The 15710-nt window shown below is 46.8% G+C and overlaps 2 protein-coding genes across 8 annotated transcripts in view; one reads left to right on the forward strand and one right to left on the reverse strand.

Moving 5' to 3' along the window:
- The window catches only part of LOC107999890 (uncharacterized), a 76212-nt gene that overhangs the window by 41069 nt on the left and 19433 nt on the right, over positions 1–15710 (reverse strand). Inside the window, exon 2 of one of the 6 annotated variants that reach the window (XM_028667678.2) lies at positions 11931–12135. The exons of the other annotated variants lie outside the window; for them this stretch is intronic. The gene's annotated coding sequence lies outside the window, so the exon portion shown is untranslated. The remainder of the gene's footprint in view (positions 1–11930; positions 12136–15710) is intronic. 6 annotated transcript variants of the gene reach the window in all.
- Positions 6734–8995, forward strand: LOC107999889 (opsin, blue-sensitive). Of its 2 annotated transcripts, none has more exons than NM_001328483.1 (8): positions 6734–6792; positions 7058–7249; positions 7447–7662; positions 7735–7865; positions 7943–8115; positions 8237–8394; positions 8465–8560; positions 8635–8743. In NM_001328483.1, exons 1-8 carry the CDS (start codon positions 6734–6736, stop codon positions 8741–8743), a joined length of 1134 nt encoding a protein of 377 aa, NP_001315412.1. The 2 variants fall into 2 exon arrangements, with proteins under 2 accessions (NP_001315412.1, XP_028523457.1); XM_028667656.2 differs by lacking the exon at positions 6734–6792 and adding an exon at positions 6842–6964 and having other exon boundaries at positions 8635–8995.

Raw genomic sequence — 15710 nt, forward strand, 5'->3', positions numbered from 1 at the left:
ACGGGCCTCGATTTATCGCCGATATCCGGATACTACGCGAATACTTCTTCTCACCAGCCAACTCCTTTCGCACTCTCGATCCGACATTCGTTTTACAACGAGTTCGTAAAGCTCCGTTTTTTCGTATCTGGTCGGATATCGCGCATCGATCCTTCTCGAAACGACGGGACAATCTCGGGTGGCGAAAGTCGATATCGATGAAACGAGCGGTATATAAAATTCCAACTAAGCGAGTTTGTCGAGCGAGTTGCTCTCGTCGTCGCATCTATCCCAAATATAGATTAAAAACCGATAAGATTGACCGTGTTCGACGACGATGGGAAGCGAGGGATTGGAAAAACCGCTCGAATCAGGCTTACCCTCGACTCATTACTTTGAATTATTCGAATAATATTTTCCCGTCTGACTGAGAAATCAATGCGTCTACCCGGCCGATGCATAATTCATGGCATAGTATCGGACAGATCGAAGATTAATAGCTCTGATCAGACGCTCTCTAATCGAACGCTTACCGCCTACTTTTCCTTCCTTCCTCCTCCTATTCCGTTTCCACTCTTTCCCCTCCCCTTTCGTTTATCTCTTCCAGAAGCTGTCTCGCATCCTACGATAAAATCGATAGATAGCCCCGGACAGGATGAATTCGAATGATTTCGGGAGCCGCGGAATCTAATACGTACTCGTCCTCCTCCTCGACAAACGTCGTTCGTTTCGTTTCATTTCGAAAGTCGTTTCATTTTTCACTGAAAACGTGAAAAGTAAACGTAATTAATGCATATATATATACACACACACACACACACTGGTCGAATACACGAAACAGAATTGAGAAAACTTAAGAAACGAAAGAAGCGCGATGTAAAACCCGATAAAAAGTTGAAAAGGTTTTCTCGCGTTCTTCAACTTTTCCCTCCGATTCCTGATGCGACGAGATGGAAAGAGAGAGAGAGAGAGAGAGAGGTACTCCGTGGATCGTCATCTTGCTCGACGTAGATTATCCGATTAAAGGCTAGACGATCCTTGAAATCGCTTCGCGGTAATGGTTAACGAGCAAAACTGTTTTTGCGAGGGAAGCGACGCACCGAAGCTTACCAGCCGCCAAAGCTTATCCCGAACGGAAAGCAACTTTTCTCTCCGGGTAACTAGGAACCCGGCCAATAAAAGTTTGTCCTCGCATAACGCGGGAAGAAACAATTTTGGATCGCATCGTGCCGTACCAACGCCTAATTGAGACGAGCACGTACCACCTAATAACTTTCGAGTTCGATTCCGGAAATTGAATGACGTGACGCAAAAGCTAAACGTTTCCTCCCGGTCGAAAAGGAGGAGGGAAGGAGTTTGAAAAGAATGGAGGGGCGATAAGATGGAATATCGCCGCCCTTCGATTCGAGTTAATCGAACGCGGAGTGGAGAACAGTGGCCTCGATTCGAATAATTTCGTGTCCATCGGTTTACAGACCTTTCTTCCGAAACCAATTGCAATTTTACTTACTCGACCATTATTTTGTCTCGTCGGATGACCGTCGAGGATAACGAAGTAACGAAGTATTTCTTTCCTCGGGAATCACGCGTACTTACCAACGAGAAAACTTTCCCGAGATTTTATCCCGCCGACGTTCAACAACGTGATACATCACTTTGCACGTCGCATCGAGGCCGCTTAGACTCGATAAAATTGCGAGCAATTTATCGAGAAGATCGATAATTGTCGTTTAGGGGAAAAAAGAGAGAAAAAGAAGAAAAAACTGCCGCGTACGTTATCGAACGATTTCGAACTTAGACGTGTATCGCGACAGCCCTCGATAAGTTTATCGACCGACTAGATACAAATTGCCACGAGTCGTCCGCCAACTTTACGAACGCGCGTAATCGTCCCACAGCCGTAGACGAGCCACTCGCTCCAAATAATAAACGGATCGAATCTCTCCGAAACCTAAACGCATCGCGCCTCTTCTCGAACACGTTCCTCGGAGGAATTGGAAAGCGATAAATAAATCGCCGTACCATTTTTCCCCCATTCGACTCGAAACGATCGATTCACACGGACGAATTCGTTTCGAGCGACACGCGTTCCAAGGCAATCGGACGCGAGGTCTTCGGAGATGGGGCGCGATTCCGCAAGGAGAGAGGGAGGAGACGCGTAACGCGGAGAAAAGTGGCGGTAGGAGGCATATAATGGCGAGTATTACGGGCACTTAGTCACTTTTGTGCTTGGGCCGGCATTGTGCTAAGACAAAAGATGGCGAATCCCCGGGAGCGATTCAACTGTCCCACGCGAGACAGTGGCGGCGGAGGCGGCGACGGTGGCGGCGGTGGCGGTGGTGGCGGCACTCGAATGACTACAAGGGGCTCAGGGCAAAATTAAGCCGAGCGGGATGGCGCGGCAATTCGCGAGCGTTCACAAACACTCCTTCTCTCGTTTGTTACGGTCACGATACGGTTGCACGTTCGCTCGCGCACGTAAATGGAACCCGAATACCACCACCTTCTTCCGCGCTCCAGTCTTCCGCGCGTGTCCGCCTCTGAAAGCTCCGATACGCATTGTGCCGTTCCCCTTTGTTATCTTTTTCCGTCCCAAGTTTACGCGGCACACACACACACATACACACAACTCGTTCCCAGTTTCGACTGCCACAATACCGCCGTTTCTTCTCCGCTCTTTCTTCTCCTCTCCACCGCGAATTCGTTACGCTTCCAGCTACAGACCTTAGTTAGACCTTTCCTGATTATTTTTCAGCTTCCTAGTGCCGTTTTCGTCTGCCATTCACCCCTCCCCTCCCAGGGTCGGGATAACTTTTCCCCCCTCTCTCTCGAGGTTTCGAACATTGGGGAAATTTTCGCGACGATACGCGGGGAGGAATGCGGAGGAGACGTTTCACCGCTCGATCGTCCGTCCTCGAGGTTCGCAATTTCGACGAATCCAAGAATCGAGAAGAGAGAAAAAGGGGGAGAGGACGAAACTAAACTTATAGAGAAATAGGCGGAACGATTCGGAAGACCACTCGGTCGCGGCCGCCTCTTTCATCTCCAACATCAAAAGCCAATTCCTGAAATTATGGAGATTTTTCCGAAGAATTTCGCGAAATCGACGGTATTCTACCCAAGACCGTGCCCTCGTGCTCTTTGTCGGAATAAACGGGTTGGGGATTGAAGGAGGGCGGAGAGAAAGAGAGGGAGAGAGAGAGAGAGAGAGAATAGAGACGGAAACGGGGCCGGCGAAGGAGAAGAAAGTCGAGAAGAAAGAGAGAGAGAGAGAAGTCAAGGCTTGGAACAAATGAGAGGTTATTTCAGCCACTAGACGTATGTACATATATTCGGTATCCCCGTCTCAATCATCGATCCGACTTTTGCATTTTCACCGCGAACCTCGTAGTTTCCCGTTAAACCGTAACCTCTCCCCTTCTCTCTATCTATCCTTTTATCTCCAACGAACAACAGAGATAAAAAGATCACCGATCCTGAAAATAACCATCCGAGATACAGAGAGAGAGAGAGAGGCGAAGTCGACGATCTTAATCCACCCGGCGCTATTTGCAATTTGAACGTGTAACGCGTCGACGCGTGAAACTTTCGTCGAGAAACGACTTTAATTTAAAAACGATAAATACCTTTATCCGTCCAATTGATTTCCTTTTTTTTTTCAACGGGTATCGATGGCTAGTCTCAGGTGTTTCGCGATACCATTCGTTTTTTCGAGGCAGTTGCTCGCGGACAAAGAGCGGGAAGATAAACATCCGAATGTATATACGGAACAAGTATCGAAGCGCGTAATACGGTTCATCGTGCATAGGAGCGAGGATGGGAATCTTTGCTCCTCCTTCCTTTCGTTCAGGATAATGGCAACAGTGGTGACGTAGTACGACCGGTGAAAGGAGAAAAGGATATATATATATATCCTTTCAAGCGTGTAAAAATTCGTCCCGCGCCGGCATCGGCAATGTAATCGGATCTCGATTTAACGGTGAATCGCGAGACGCTGTGTTCCTTGGGGGATAGGGGACGATTAACGGAGATGCCGAATTGATTTCGCCGTAACGAGAGGAGAATTCTCGGGTGGAGGGTTGAGAGAAGAGAGGCTCCTCGTTTCGGTAAACCGAACGACTCGACTCGTGGGACGAGATTTGAATAATCGTGATGGCTCTTGAATAGGAAAAAGAGTGTCAATCTGCGCGTTCTGTGCATGCAAGTTTCTCGAACGAGCGCGCATGGAAAGCACGGAGGGAAAACGCGAGGACGGGTACCATTAGCGACGACGAAGATGGAGGGCGAGGACGAGGACGAGATCCAGTGGCGGCTCCCCAATTAGCGTTAATCCTTGTTAATCCGCGTCTCTCCAATCTGCATCCCTTTGTTCTTCGTTCGGGCCGCCAAGCGGCCCGACTATCGCCACGGTTTACGACCGGAATATTTCGAGTTAGCAGCCAAGGGACAGGGACGGATGGAGGGGGGAGGGAAGAGGGAGCAAAGCCGGAAAACGACGACTCGAGCCGGAGTTTCCACGTCAATTTTACTCGCGACTGTCGATCCTTCCGGTGCCGGCTCCGTCCCGAGAAAGAGAGAGAGAGAGAGGCGAAGAGGAGTGGCGACGTATCGATCAACTCGACGGAAAATATCTGCGTCGGGTAACGAGCGGTGTATCGGCGGCTTGGAGATCGAAATCGCGCGGCAAGACGTTAACGACTTGGGTAAGAAGAGAAAAGAAACGAGAGGGTAGGTAGAGAAAAGACAGAGCGAAAGTCGGGAATTCGGGAAACTCGTGGTGGAACCGTGAGAGGGAAGGGAAGGCATTGAACTCCGATCGATGAATCTCGCGTCGTCTGAACGGGACGGAGCGACGAAACGACGCGAAACCGTGGAATACGCGGCTTAAAACGAAAAGTAGCGTAGGATGGTTGTGGAAGGGGGTATACGTGGTGGTCGAGAGGGTGGCACGACAAAGGGGCCGAGAGAAGGAGAGCGATCAATGAGAAATGACGAACGCGGGCGTGAGAGGAGCGTGGACGAGGCGGTAGAGGAGAGAGAGAAGGAAAGGGGAGAAAGGAGAAAACGGCGTCGCTCCGCTCACATTGTTACCATAATCGGCCTCGGTTGGGCCCATTGTTTGTCATTCAATTTTCCCGCTGGATTTTCACCGCTGACAATGGGAGGAACGCTTTATAAGTCGCGGGAATTACATGGACGAACAAAGCTCGTAAATATATCCGTTGAATCGTGAAAAACGTCCTGCGCTCCCTCCTCGACACCCCTTCCAACCCGTCCCGTCCTCGGTCGGGATCCTCTCTCGCGTCACCCTGCCTCGCGCCGCTCATCTTCATCTCGCTCTGGACCCGCGCGGAAAACGCGGCGACTGTATCTTTTCGCACGGACGAGCTCGTATCGGGGACCAAGCGTGGTCGGTCCTCGACCGATACGCCGAGCGGAGGCAACGTACCAGCCAGCCGGCTAACTGGCCGGCGGCGGATGGAAACGCAACGGATACCGGCGGCCAGTGTACGCGCCAACGGACCAACGCCGCCCATTCTCGTAAATCAGTGGAATTCCGCCTCCGTTCCGGGACAATTTTATGATTTAATCCGGTGAATGCGCCAAGGCAGTGTGTGCGGTCGCGCCAGCTTCGAGAGCTTCGAGTTCGCGATATACCGACTGCACTTGCCGAGATGAATTTCGCACGCCGCCAAATGGTGACCGCGCGTAAAAATGGTTTGCGGCGGCCGATGGGCGGCGGATGGTGAATGGCGTAGGTAGGGTGGTCGGCGGTCGGTACACGGCCGGCAGGGGGAGGGGGAGGGGGAGAGGAGGAAGAGGGGGAAGAGACGCGACACCGACGCACGCTGCGTGAAATTTCAGGAGGACACTGACCGACGTGTGCGTCGCCATTCCTCCGAATTTTCGATCGGTTCGAGAGAGCATTATTCGGTTAAACCGATAACAAAACGGGTCCTTGATTACGAGATTGACAGCACGCGTCCGATCGATCGTATATACGCACGCACACGCACGCATACACACACATACTCTCTCTCTCTCTCTCTCTCTTTCTCCACCCTTCGTAATTTACCCTCCGACAAACTTTTCGAACGCGAACAATGGGGTATCCGTACCCATCCACCGGCGCATCTCGCCATTTTTCCCATCTTCCTTTCTTCCAGCCTTGATCGGAGATTAAAGAATCGTCGCAAAAGAAGTGCGAGCGTACGAGATCGGTTCGCGTGACCAACTAGACTCAGCTAAACAAAAGGTTTCTCCTATTCGTAAATCGCAAATCGAATTAAGCTCTCAACTGGCACGCCATTCCCGATCACGAATCGTCGTAGGTATAAAAGGAAAGGATCTCGATAAACCGAGTCAAGTGAGTTGCGGAACGTATTCACGACCTCTCATCGCCGCGTCTCACTTCAGATCGAGCGCGTTACACCTTGTTCTTTTTTTTCCAGTGCGGTGTTATCCAAACTTTTCATCTTTTCCCCGTACTATCTTCGTATTCTCTCTTTCTCTCTCTCTCTTTCTCTCTCTCTCTCTCTCTTCCTTCCTTCCTTCCTTCCTTCTCTCCTCCCTTCCCTCCTTTCTTTCTGTTCATCGCGTTTGCAACGACGTTCGTTCCAACGATCGATCGAATCCTTCGAAAGATATCCTTCTGTCGGCTTCGACGTACTATCGTCGAATTACCGTAATCCGTGCCGCCTGGAATTAATACCGATCTCGCATACCGATCGTAAAGACTTTGAACCGTACCGGGATGTTATTGCATAATAAGACCCTCGCCAGTAAAGCATTGGCTTTCATCGCCGAGGAAGGGTGTGTACACGTAATCTCTCTCTCTCTCTCTCTGTCTCCATTCTTCCAATTTCTTTCACCCAATTTTCCATATAAATATCCTATTTCTCGCGCGAAACGAAACGAGTGATCTCCTTTCTTTGGCAAACGCAACGTTTTAACATCCATACAGCGTAACGTTTAACGTTAAAACGTATATTAAAAAATAAAAATAAATATATTATAAAAATAAATACGTTAAAAACGTGTATTATAAATAAACGTTGTTGGTTTATCCATCATCCAGATATGTTCCGTCGATGCGAGAAAAATTTTTGGGATGGAACGTACCGCCGGAGTATTCGGATCTTGTGCATCCCCATTGGAGAGCATTCCCAGCACCTGGGAAACATTTTCACATCGGACTCGCGCTCATCTATTCGATGCTGCTAGTAATGTCTCTCGTAGGCAATTGTTGCGTCATATGGATATTCAGCACGTAAGTGTGAAATTTAATGTTCGCGACGTAACGATTCGAGTCGTTGTGCTGCCCTCCCTCGAGGAAACCGTGCGATCCACGCTCCTCCGCGTGGATCGATCCGCGTGCAACCAACGCGTACCGACTATCGGTATGCGCGCGCGTCGTATTTACCGATCGTATTTACCGACTAGTTCGTTACAATTCGTTGTTTCCAGATCAAAATCACTGAGGACCCCTTCGAACATGTTCATAGTTAGCCTGGCGATATTCGATATAATAATGGCTTTTGAAATGCCGATGCTTGTGATAAACAGTTTTATAGAACGTATGATTGGCTGGGAAATCGGATGCGATGTCTATTCGGTGTTTGGATCGATTTCTGGCATGGGACAAGCTATTACCAATGCTGCCATCGCATTTGACCGTTACAGGTTTACAATTATTCCATTTCGTTATCGTCTATTATTTACGAATCGAGATATCGAATCCTCCCTTTCTTGCAGAACCATTTCCTGTCCGATCGATGGACGACTCAACTCGAAACAAGCCGCGATAATCATCGCTTTCACGTGGTTTTGGGTGACACCGTTCACTGTTTTACCATTACTAAAAGTTTGGGGCCGATACACTACCGGTAACAAATTCCACTTCTCTTTTCTCGAAAACGCTCGACCCGTACCTTTGCCTTATGCATCGCTCTAACCATTCCAGAGGGCTTTCTCACCACTTGTTCGTTCGATTTTCTTACGGACGACGAGGATACGAAAGTCTTCGTCACATGTATCTTCATTTGGTCTTACGTGATTCCTCTCATTTTTATCATATTATTTTATTCTCGATTGCTCAACTCTATTCGCAATCACGAAAAAATGCTACGAGAGCAGGTACGAATTTCCAACATTTTTACATAATTATAACTATTCTTAATGTTACTATATATATATATATATAAAACGTAATTTCTATTCTAACGAAAACAAACCGTGCTTTATTCGTGCTTTATAGGCAAAGAAAATGAACGTGAAGTCATTAGTATCGAATCAAGACAAGGAAAGAAGCGCCGAAGTGAGAATCGCAAAAGTAGCATTTACCATCTTTTTCCTTTTCCTTCTAGCTTGGACACCGTACGCAACCGTTGCTTTGATAGGGGTATATGGCAATCGGTAATTATCGCGTTTCCTTGACAATCATAAATTTTTTCGTGGCGTAACGATGGATATGTTCTCGCTCCAGGGAACTTTTAACGCCTGTATCTACGATGTTACCTGCTGTATTCGCCAAAACAGTATCTTGTATCGATCCATGGATTTACGCGATCAATCATCCGAGGTAACTAATTCGTCGCGATATCCTCGACGCGAGATAGAAACGAAACACGATCATGTCTCTCTATCCCTGCACAGGTATCGACAAGAATTACAAAAACGATGCAAATGGATGGGCATTCACGAGCCGGAAACGACTTCTGACGCTACGTCCGCCCAAACTGAGAAAATCAAAACAGACGAATAAATCGAACGTTCTAAACTTTGATGCGCTTATATAGGCTGTTTTTTCGGTATTTGATCGAGGTCGCATCTAAAGGAACAAGTGCAACCTTGATTTTGCGTTTTTTTGATTTTAACTCTTATATCAATAAATATGTAAAATTTAACATTTTATGTAATTATGGATATGAAATTGTATAAAAATACAATCGTAGCGATCCGTGCACGGATAATAACGATTGTACTCTTATTATTAAAGCATTATTAAAGAGCAAAACGTTTTTCGTTTATTTTACCTTTTTTTCCCCGTGTTCCCTGCACTCCTGTAGATTCCCGCGTTTTTCGATACGTGCATCATATTTATTCCCTTTTTATCCTTTTCCCTGTGCTATCACTACACCACCACTATCACCACTACACGTATACGCGTCATATTATTTTTCTGTTTTTGAACGATTTCACTTTCACCTTAAAACACGTACATACAGTACAGTAGAAAATTAATTCTCTTTCTAAACGTAACCTCTCATTCCGAATGCCATGTTGGCATTAATTGAAATGCGCACAAAAGGATGCGCAATAATCTGCGCAGAATACGGCGCAGAAAGTGAACGCGCGACAATCAAGCGTGTTAAAGCGAATTATTAATAATAAAAGTATCGAACGATTTCTTTCAAGATCTCTCGAATCGAGAAAATAGAGAAAAATTATAAATTAGTTAGAAAAAAATCCCCTTTTTGAAACATAGTCGATTTATTACGAGACTCTTATTTTCGAATGCTCGTCCAATAAAGAACGATAAATTTTTGTTTTTTAATTACAAAACTTCCCTCGCGACATGTAAACTTTCTTTTTATTTTTTAGCGCATACAGGAGGGGAAAAAAAAAATACTTCTCGCCGGTGCTTGTTACGAGAAAATTGAGAGGATCTTGTTACATTCTCGTTATCTCGATCCCCTTAACTCTTTTAGAATGTCCGTTCTTAAGATTATCATCAGGAAGGTGATATTTTACGAGAGAGAGACACGAAAAATTATTTTATTAGCAGATTCGCAAATATTATTCGCATTATTTAAGAGTATGGCTTGATTTCTAAATACACGAGACGATACATATATATATATTTATCGTAACGATTTCAACGAAAGATAGAAAAACGAGATCCGAGTATTTGCGCTTTCTCGTACAATTGGGCAAACGAACGATTCGCGAGAGGAAATTAAGAGGCGCGAAAAGATATCGATGAAGCAACGTTCGAATAATAGTCTTTATCGTAGGAAGATTCATCGAGAAAGGCGATTACGCGGGCGTAAAATGCAACGGCGAAAGTTTAGTCCCGGTGCTTGTATCCCGTTTGTGAATCGTGTAGTACGTACTCTTACTCTCGTGTAGTAGATAGTACACTCGCGTGGCTCCCCGGAGTCAGTAGGCGGAGTCAACGGATAGCCCGACAGTTCGGTTAATATGCAGTTAGTACGTCATTTGTTTCTCGCCGTTGGCTGGGCTTATCCGTAATCTCTGACGTCACAGTTCCCTCCGATCTCTCGCGTTATCTCGCCGCTTAAATCGTCGCAAATCGACGAATTCGCGGATTTTCCGGATATTCGGGGCGTTAAGTCATCGGAAAGAGAGAAAAATATTTAGAGAACCGTCTATTCTCCCTCTTCTCTCCTTATTCTCCTTTTATTGCAAAGATTCGCAAAATGTGCCGTAACCTCTCCGATTCTTCCGCGCGATGAAACGCACGATTTCGATCGATTCCATTTACGTTATCCTCCGATGAATTTATCCTCGCCCTCGCGTTTTCCACGCGCGACTTCCACACACGCGTGGCCAAGTTTTCCCCGCCGATACGAGCGGCATGGAAAAACGAAACGCGCGAGAAAGAGACTAAAAGAGGGGGAGAAGAGTTGGCGGATGCGAGAAGAAAAAACGAATAGGGAGAAACGAGAGTTCGATTCGGGAGGAGGGGGAGTCTGGCTTGGAAGAAATCCTTGATTAGATGTTCTCGTCAAAGGAATTCTTCGTTTCCTCAGAATCGAAGAAAAAAAAATGGATCGCACGGGGGTGGAGCAAGGGGGAGATGGATATAAAGTGGAAGTAGAAGAAGGAGGAAAAGAAGAAAAAGAAAAAAGGGGCGAGGGATCGCGAGCAGAAGCGTGGGTGGGGAGGGAATCGGTTTGGGGGAGCGAATTAAAAATTGTTCCAGTCTGCGAACATGGAAGAATCGTTCAAGTCGGAAGAAAAGAAAAGGAGGAGTAAGGCGGCGTTTTAATCGAACAGGTCTTGGAAGGGATTGCGCCGTTCCGGGAGTGGAAGGGAACGGATCCCGGCCGCTCGGTTTAAGATACATCCCATCCTATTTCCTGAGGTCGCACCGGTGACGACCAGTTATGGATGTTGAAAATTCAATTACGCGGGATTTATGGCTGCCGACGGTGGGATATATTTATTGTCGTAGCATCTCATTCTGACCCCCTCGCTTCCCCCTCCCCCGCATCACGGCCAACGTTCGATATCTAATATCGGTTGCAAATACGCGTTTGGCCAGCTTGGCGTTTCTGCCTCGAACTCTTCAAAAAAAAGGAAAAAAAAAAAAAAAAAAAACACCTTGTTTGTTTCCTTTGACCCGTTTCGCTACGTCTCGTACGAGGGAAAAGAGGAGACGAAGGGGACACGTTTGAGAATTACCCGTGGTTACAGACAGGTTCAGGTATTAACGGAGGACAGACAGGTGTTTTATAGCGGTTAGATGCTTCGTTTTACAAGATCGTTCTTTTTAAAGCTGTCTTAATACCGGTTAAAGCACGAGGTAATAAACTCCAAAGTGCTCATTAAGGCAGGCTATACATAAGTCTTTTTCTTGTTCATCGTAGCGCAAGATGTATATTAACAAGAGCGATAAATTTTATCCTTATCGGCCGTTACCGTTTCGTTACCTTTTTCCCTCCCTCTTTCTTTCTATCGCGTATCGATCTCTATCGAAAAATATTCGCGATCGCGGACGACGCGCGACAAAGAGGGGGAGGGGAAAAAAAAAGAAGTGGGATCTTTAGACAGACGATCGCGTTGCCACGACTATTATTCACCGGGAATATGATCAGCTCGTCCTTTCGAAATCGCGACTTTCCGCCCCCCTTATTCGAATCCCGTATTTCACTCGAAACGTCAAATAGAATTCAGTTATAAAACTTCCGCTCGAATTTGCTTACCCAACCGGCTCCCATCTTATGGACGATCTTATCGGCACGGCGAAACCATTTATCTCCAATGCCGCAAAATCTCTAATATACGTTACTTTTATCCAGTTTTACCAGTCGAATTTCCATCGTTCGGGAAACGCGACGTTCTCTTCTGTAACGATTCTCTTTCTTTCCCCGTGCGTTCTCTGCGTTCCCCCGCGCTCTTCTAATCGACCTAAAATTCAAAAACTTAAGTTAAATGGAGGGGAGGGGTGGTAGAAAGGAAATTTAGAGCGGAGGAAGCCGCGCAAAGAAGGCGCAAAGAAGGCTCGCCGATTGCAGGGAATTACACGGCGGGAGGAAAAAGGGACGAAAGGAGAAAAAGCGGTTAAGAGTATTATTAACGTAAAAGTGTGTTACATGGAGGGACGTAAGACGAGCGTGTATTTACAAATTACGAGAAGCGGCGCGGAAAACACAACGGGAGGGCATAAACGGATCAGGATCGGTTTTAGAAGCGAATTCGATGAGAGAGAGAGAGAGAGAGAGTTCCGTTTCGCGACGATTAGAGATACTCCGGTTAAAGGCTTTCGCAAGAGGGAGGGGACGAAACTCGGGGAGCGGGCGAGAAGGGAAAACAGGTGAACGAGTTAAATCGGAAGGACGGCGGAGAAAGAGAGGCTGATTAAAGTGGAAAGAGCAAGTTGGCCGAGCGTGATGCAGCGTGGACAATAGTTGGCCGTCGTCGAGGGGTTGGCGAGAGAGGGGGGGAGGCGCGGAGAGAAAGCTGCCAACTCTCTCTCCCACCGAGGTGAAATACTAAAGCGAGCTTAAGTGCGTTGCCATAGGGACCGGTCGGAGCCGAGGGGGGCGAGAGAAGGGTGGACGGGGGTTGCCGCGAGAGAAGGTCGTCCCGTCTACGCCGCACGGTTTCCGAAATGCGCTAAACCGGTCGGAAGTAGCCGACGAGTCTCGAGATTCCCTCATTTTTCGCCCGAGCACGCGATTCTCGGCGATCGTTGGAGCATTTCTCTTCGAAACGAGGATGAACGAAATCCGTTTCCACGCGGATTTCGATCCATCATCGACGGTACGCGTCGTCTTTCGAGCACACCTTTCTCCCATCCTTCCCTCCTCCCCCCCTTTTTAGAAAACGCGTAGAAAGATGGGATCGAATTACGGCCTCTGGCTGACGGTATCCGCCATTAAATGGTATCGCGCCGATTTATTATTTGAAGCGCATGCTGTCTCACGTCCGTAACAATACTTCCGTAAAGTCCGTAATTTGCATCTCGTTGCAGATGTATTCCGTGTATCAGCTCGCTGGCACGCTCGTTAAACGAGTTTCCCCTCTCCCCGTCCCTCTCCTTCCCTCTTATCTAGCTAGCCGGGGTTCCTTTTTCCGTTCCTACCGATGATTCAAGGATTTCTCTCGGTAGTTGATGCACGGGAAAAATAAAAACTTGATTATTCGCTTCACGATTTACTCCGACGTAATTGCGAGTGACGTTCCATTTCGATCGAGATAAGCGATAACTTCGTGCTTTCGAATAGAAAGAAAATTCGCGCGCACCAGAAAATCAAAAGTTGGAAAAGTCTGTCTCGCGAAACCCATCATTAATATATATATATATATTCCACGATTAATAAACGATTATTTCCCGTTATCGCGGTGAAGCTGTGCCGAACGAAATTTTCGAGATTTTCGATCGTATCTCTTTCGAGGCGGTGTCGAGGGTCTTTTCGCGAACAGGCGAGAAACGTTTCTTTCCCCACTCGAGTCGATACTCGCCCACCGCCGTTTTCTTTTTTTCAACCAACGCGTAATTCGTTCCTTCTATCGCAAGTTTCGGTTTCACTCTCGGATCGTCCTCGATCGAGGAGCTGTTCAAAGAAAGCTCCAACCACGGGGGAAAATACCAGGGATGGAAGACGATCGGACGGAAACTAGGCAAGCTCGGCCAGCTGCAATACCGCGATACACAAACTTACCGGCGAAACTCGCGAAACTTCCACGAGGGTTCAGGAATTTCAAGATGGCGAATATTCGCATACCGGATTAGGAGAAAGAAAATTGAGATCTGGGAGCTAGTTTATGGGAGCAAGGTAATTTTGATCCACAAGGAGGCTGCTATACTCGGACGGTTTCGTATTAGAAATCGCTTTGCGGATCGAGTCGATTGGCGGTGATTGGTAGAAAAAAAAAAAAAAATAAAAAATAAAAAAAGAAAAGAAAAGAAAGATAGTAATTCCTAATTAGCGCGCGATAAAATTAACGGTGATTCGTTTCGCGCGTAATTCCAATTGTAAATGGCACTGATTAATTAGGTCGACCATCTGACAATTCGATGTGAGGAAATTCGAGCTTGGTCACGATAATGAGCCGTATTAATTACAAACGTTCCACCGGCGTTAATTACTCAAGTAGCGCGATAGTATATACGTTTCCATTTGCATCGTTCCCCTGTTTTACATATTATATAAAACTACTAAAGCGCGTTCCTCGTTTTCGTCCAAAGGATCAACAACAATTTTTCAACGGTATGGTCTCGTTGAAACGGCCGCGTAAACATTCGTCTTTTACCAGCTCTTTATCTCCTCCTCCTTCTACCTCCATTTCTTCTTTCCATCTACGTCAACGCGAAGCACGGTTGGTGAAATTTTTACCTTTTGTCGGATTAAATTTCCTTTCTCTATCGAGGAGGAGGAGGAGGAGGAGGAGGAGGAGCAAGAATATCGCAATGCCACGCTTTTTTCCTCTTCCAGGCAAAATTGCGATATGAAAATTTCTTTCCTTCCTTTTCTTCTTTCCCTTCTTTTTTCTTCTTTTTTCGAATCTAAGACTCCATCCGGTCAATCGACCAATTCCGATACCGTGTGAATTAGTAGTATTTTCTTAAATACCCGATAAATACGATAACGAAGAGTCGATGGGGAAAAAAGGAGAGAGAGAGAAAGGGAATAAGGCAAACGGTCGATATTCGTATCGGTTCCCGTTAAAGCGAAAATTGGTAAAGAAAAAGTAAGAAGAAGTAAAGGGGGGATATAAACGTTCGATTCCATTATTTGTAATAGGGAGTAAACGATCGGTGTACAGCTACGCGTTTGCTAATATAGAAAAGAGGAAGAAGAAAGGGAGGAGAATAGCGCGGAAATACGAATGTCGCGGGCCCGGCGGGTTACGGTTGAATAATGACCGTTGCAGGAGAAAAAGTATTATAGCTCCGCGGCCGCGGAGCTTTCTTTTCGTAAAGCGCGTTCCCTATATCACTCGCCTTTTGTCGATGCCATCCGCTAACGAGAAGCGATAACAAAACCATCTTACGAAATCTTCCCTATTTTTTCCCTCCCCTTTCCCTTCCACGCGCATCACAATGCCCGGTAATATCTATTCGGCCCAGTTACATCCTCTCCATCGTTCGGCCGACCGATCGTACTTCCACTCGAATCCAACTATTCGAAATCGTGTGTCGCATTATATCGCGATAGAGGAACGAATGGGGGAACAAGCGCGTTTTTCCATGGCCACGCGTTACGGGCGACGAAAGTTGAACCGTGAACTTACCGGCCCCTAAAAGTTAGCGCTGAAAACTCGCGAAACCGGATTTCCCGATTAAACGTACGAATATAATTTGGCCCGATTCGATTGCGACGCTTTCCAACACCGCCGCGCAACTTTCTTTTTACTCTTATTCGCTTCGTATCCGGCGAGAATTTACGCGTATATACAAATCTGGCGCGGGCGCCTGATAAAACGTTAAAGTGCACTTATATTTAAAGCGGGATATGCTCGCGGGTGGCGAGATGACG

This window comes from Apis cerana, linkage group LG14, assembly GCF_029169275.1.
Source record: "Apis cerana isolate GH-2021 linkage group LG14, AcerK_1.0, whole genome shotgun sequence".
NCBI classification, from domain to species: Eukaryota; Metazoa; Arthropoda; class Insecta; order Hymenoptera; family Apidae; genus Apis; species Apis cerana.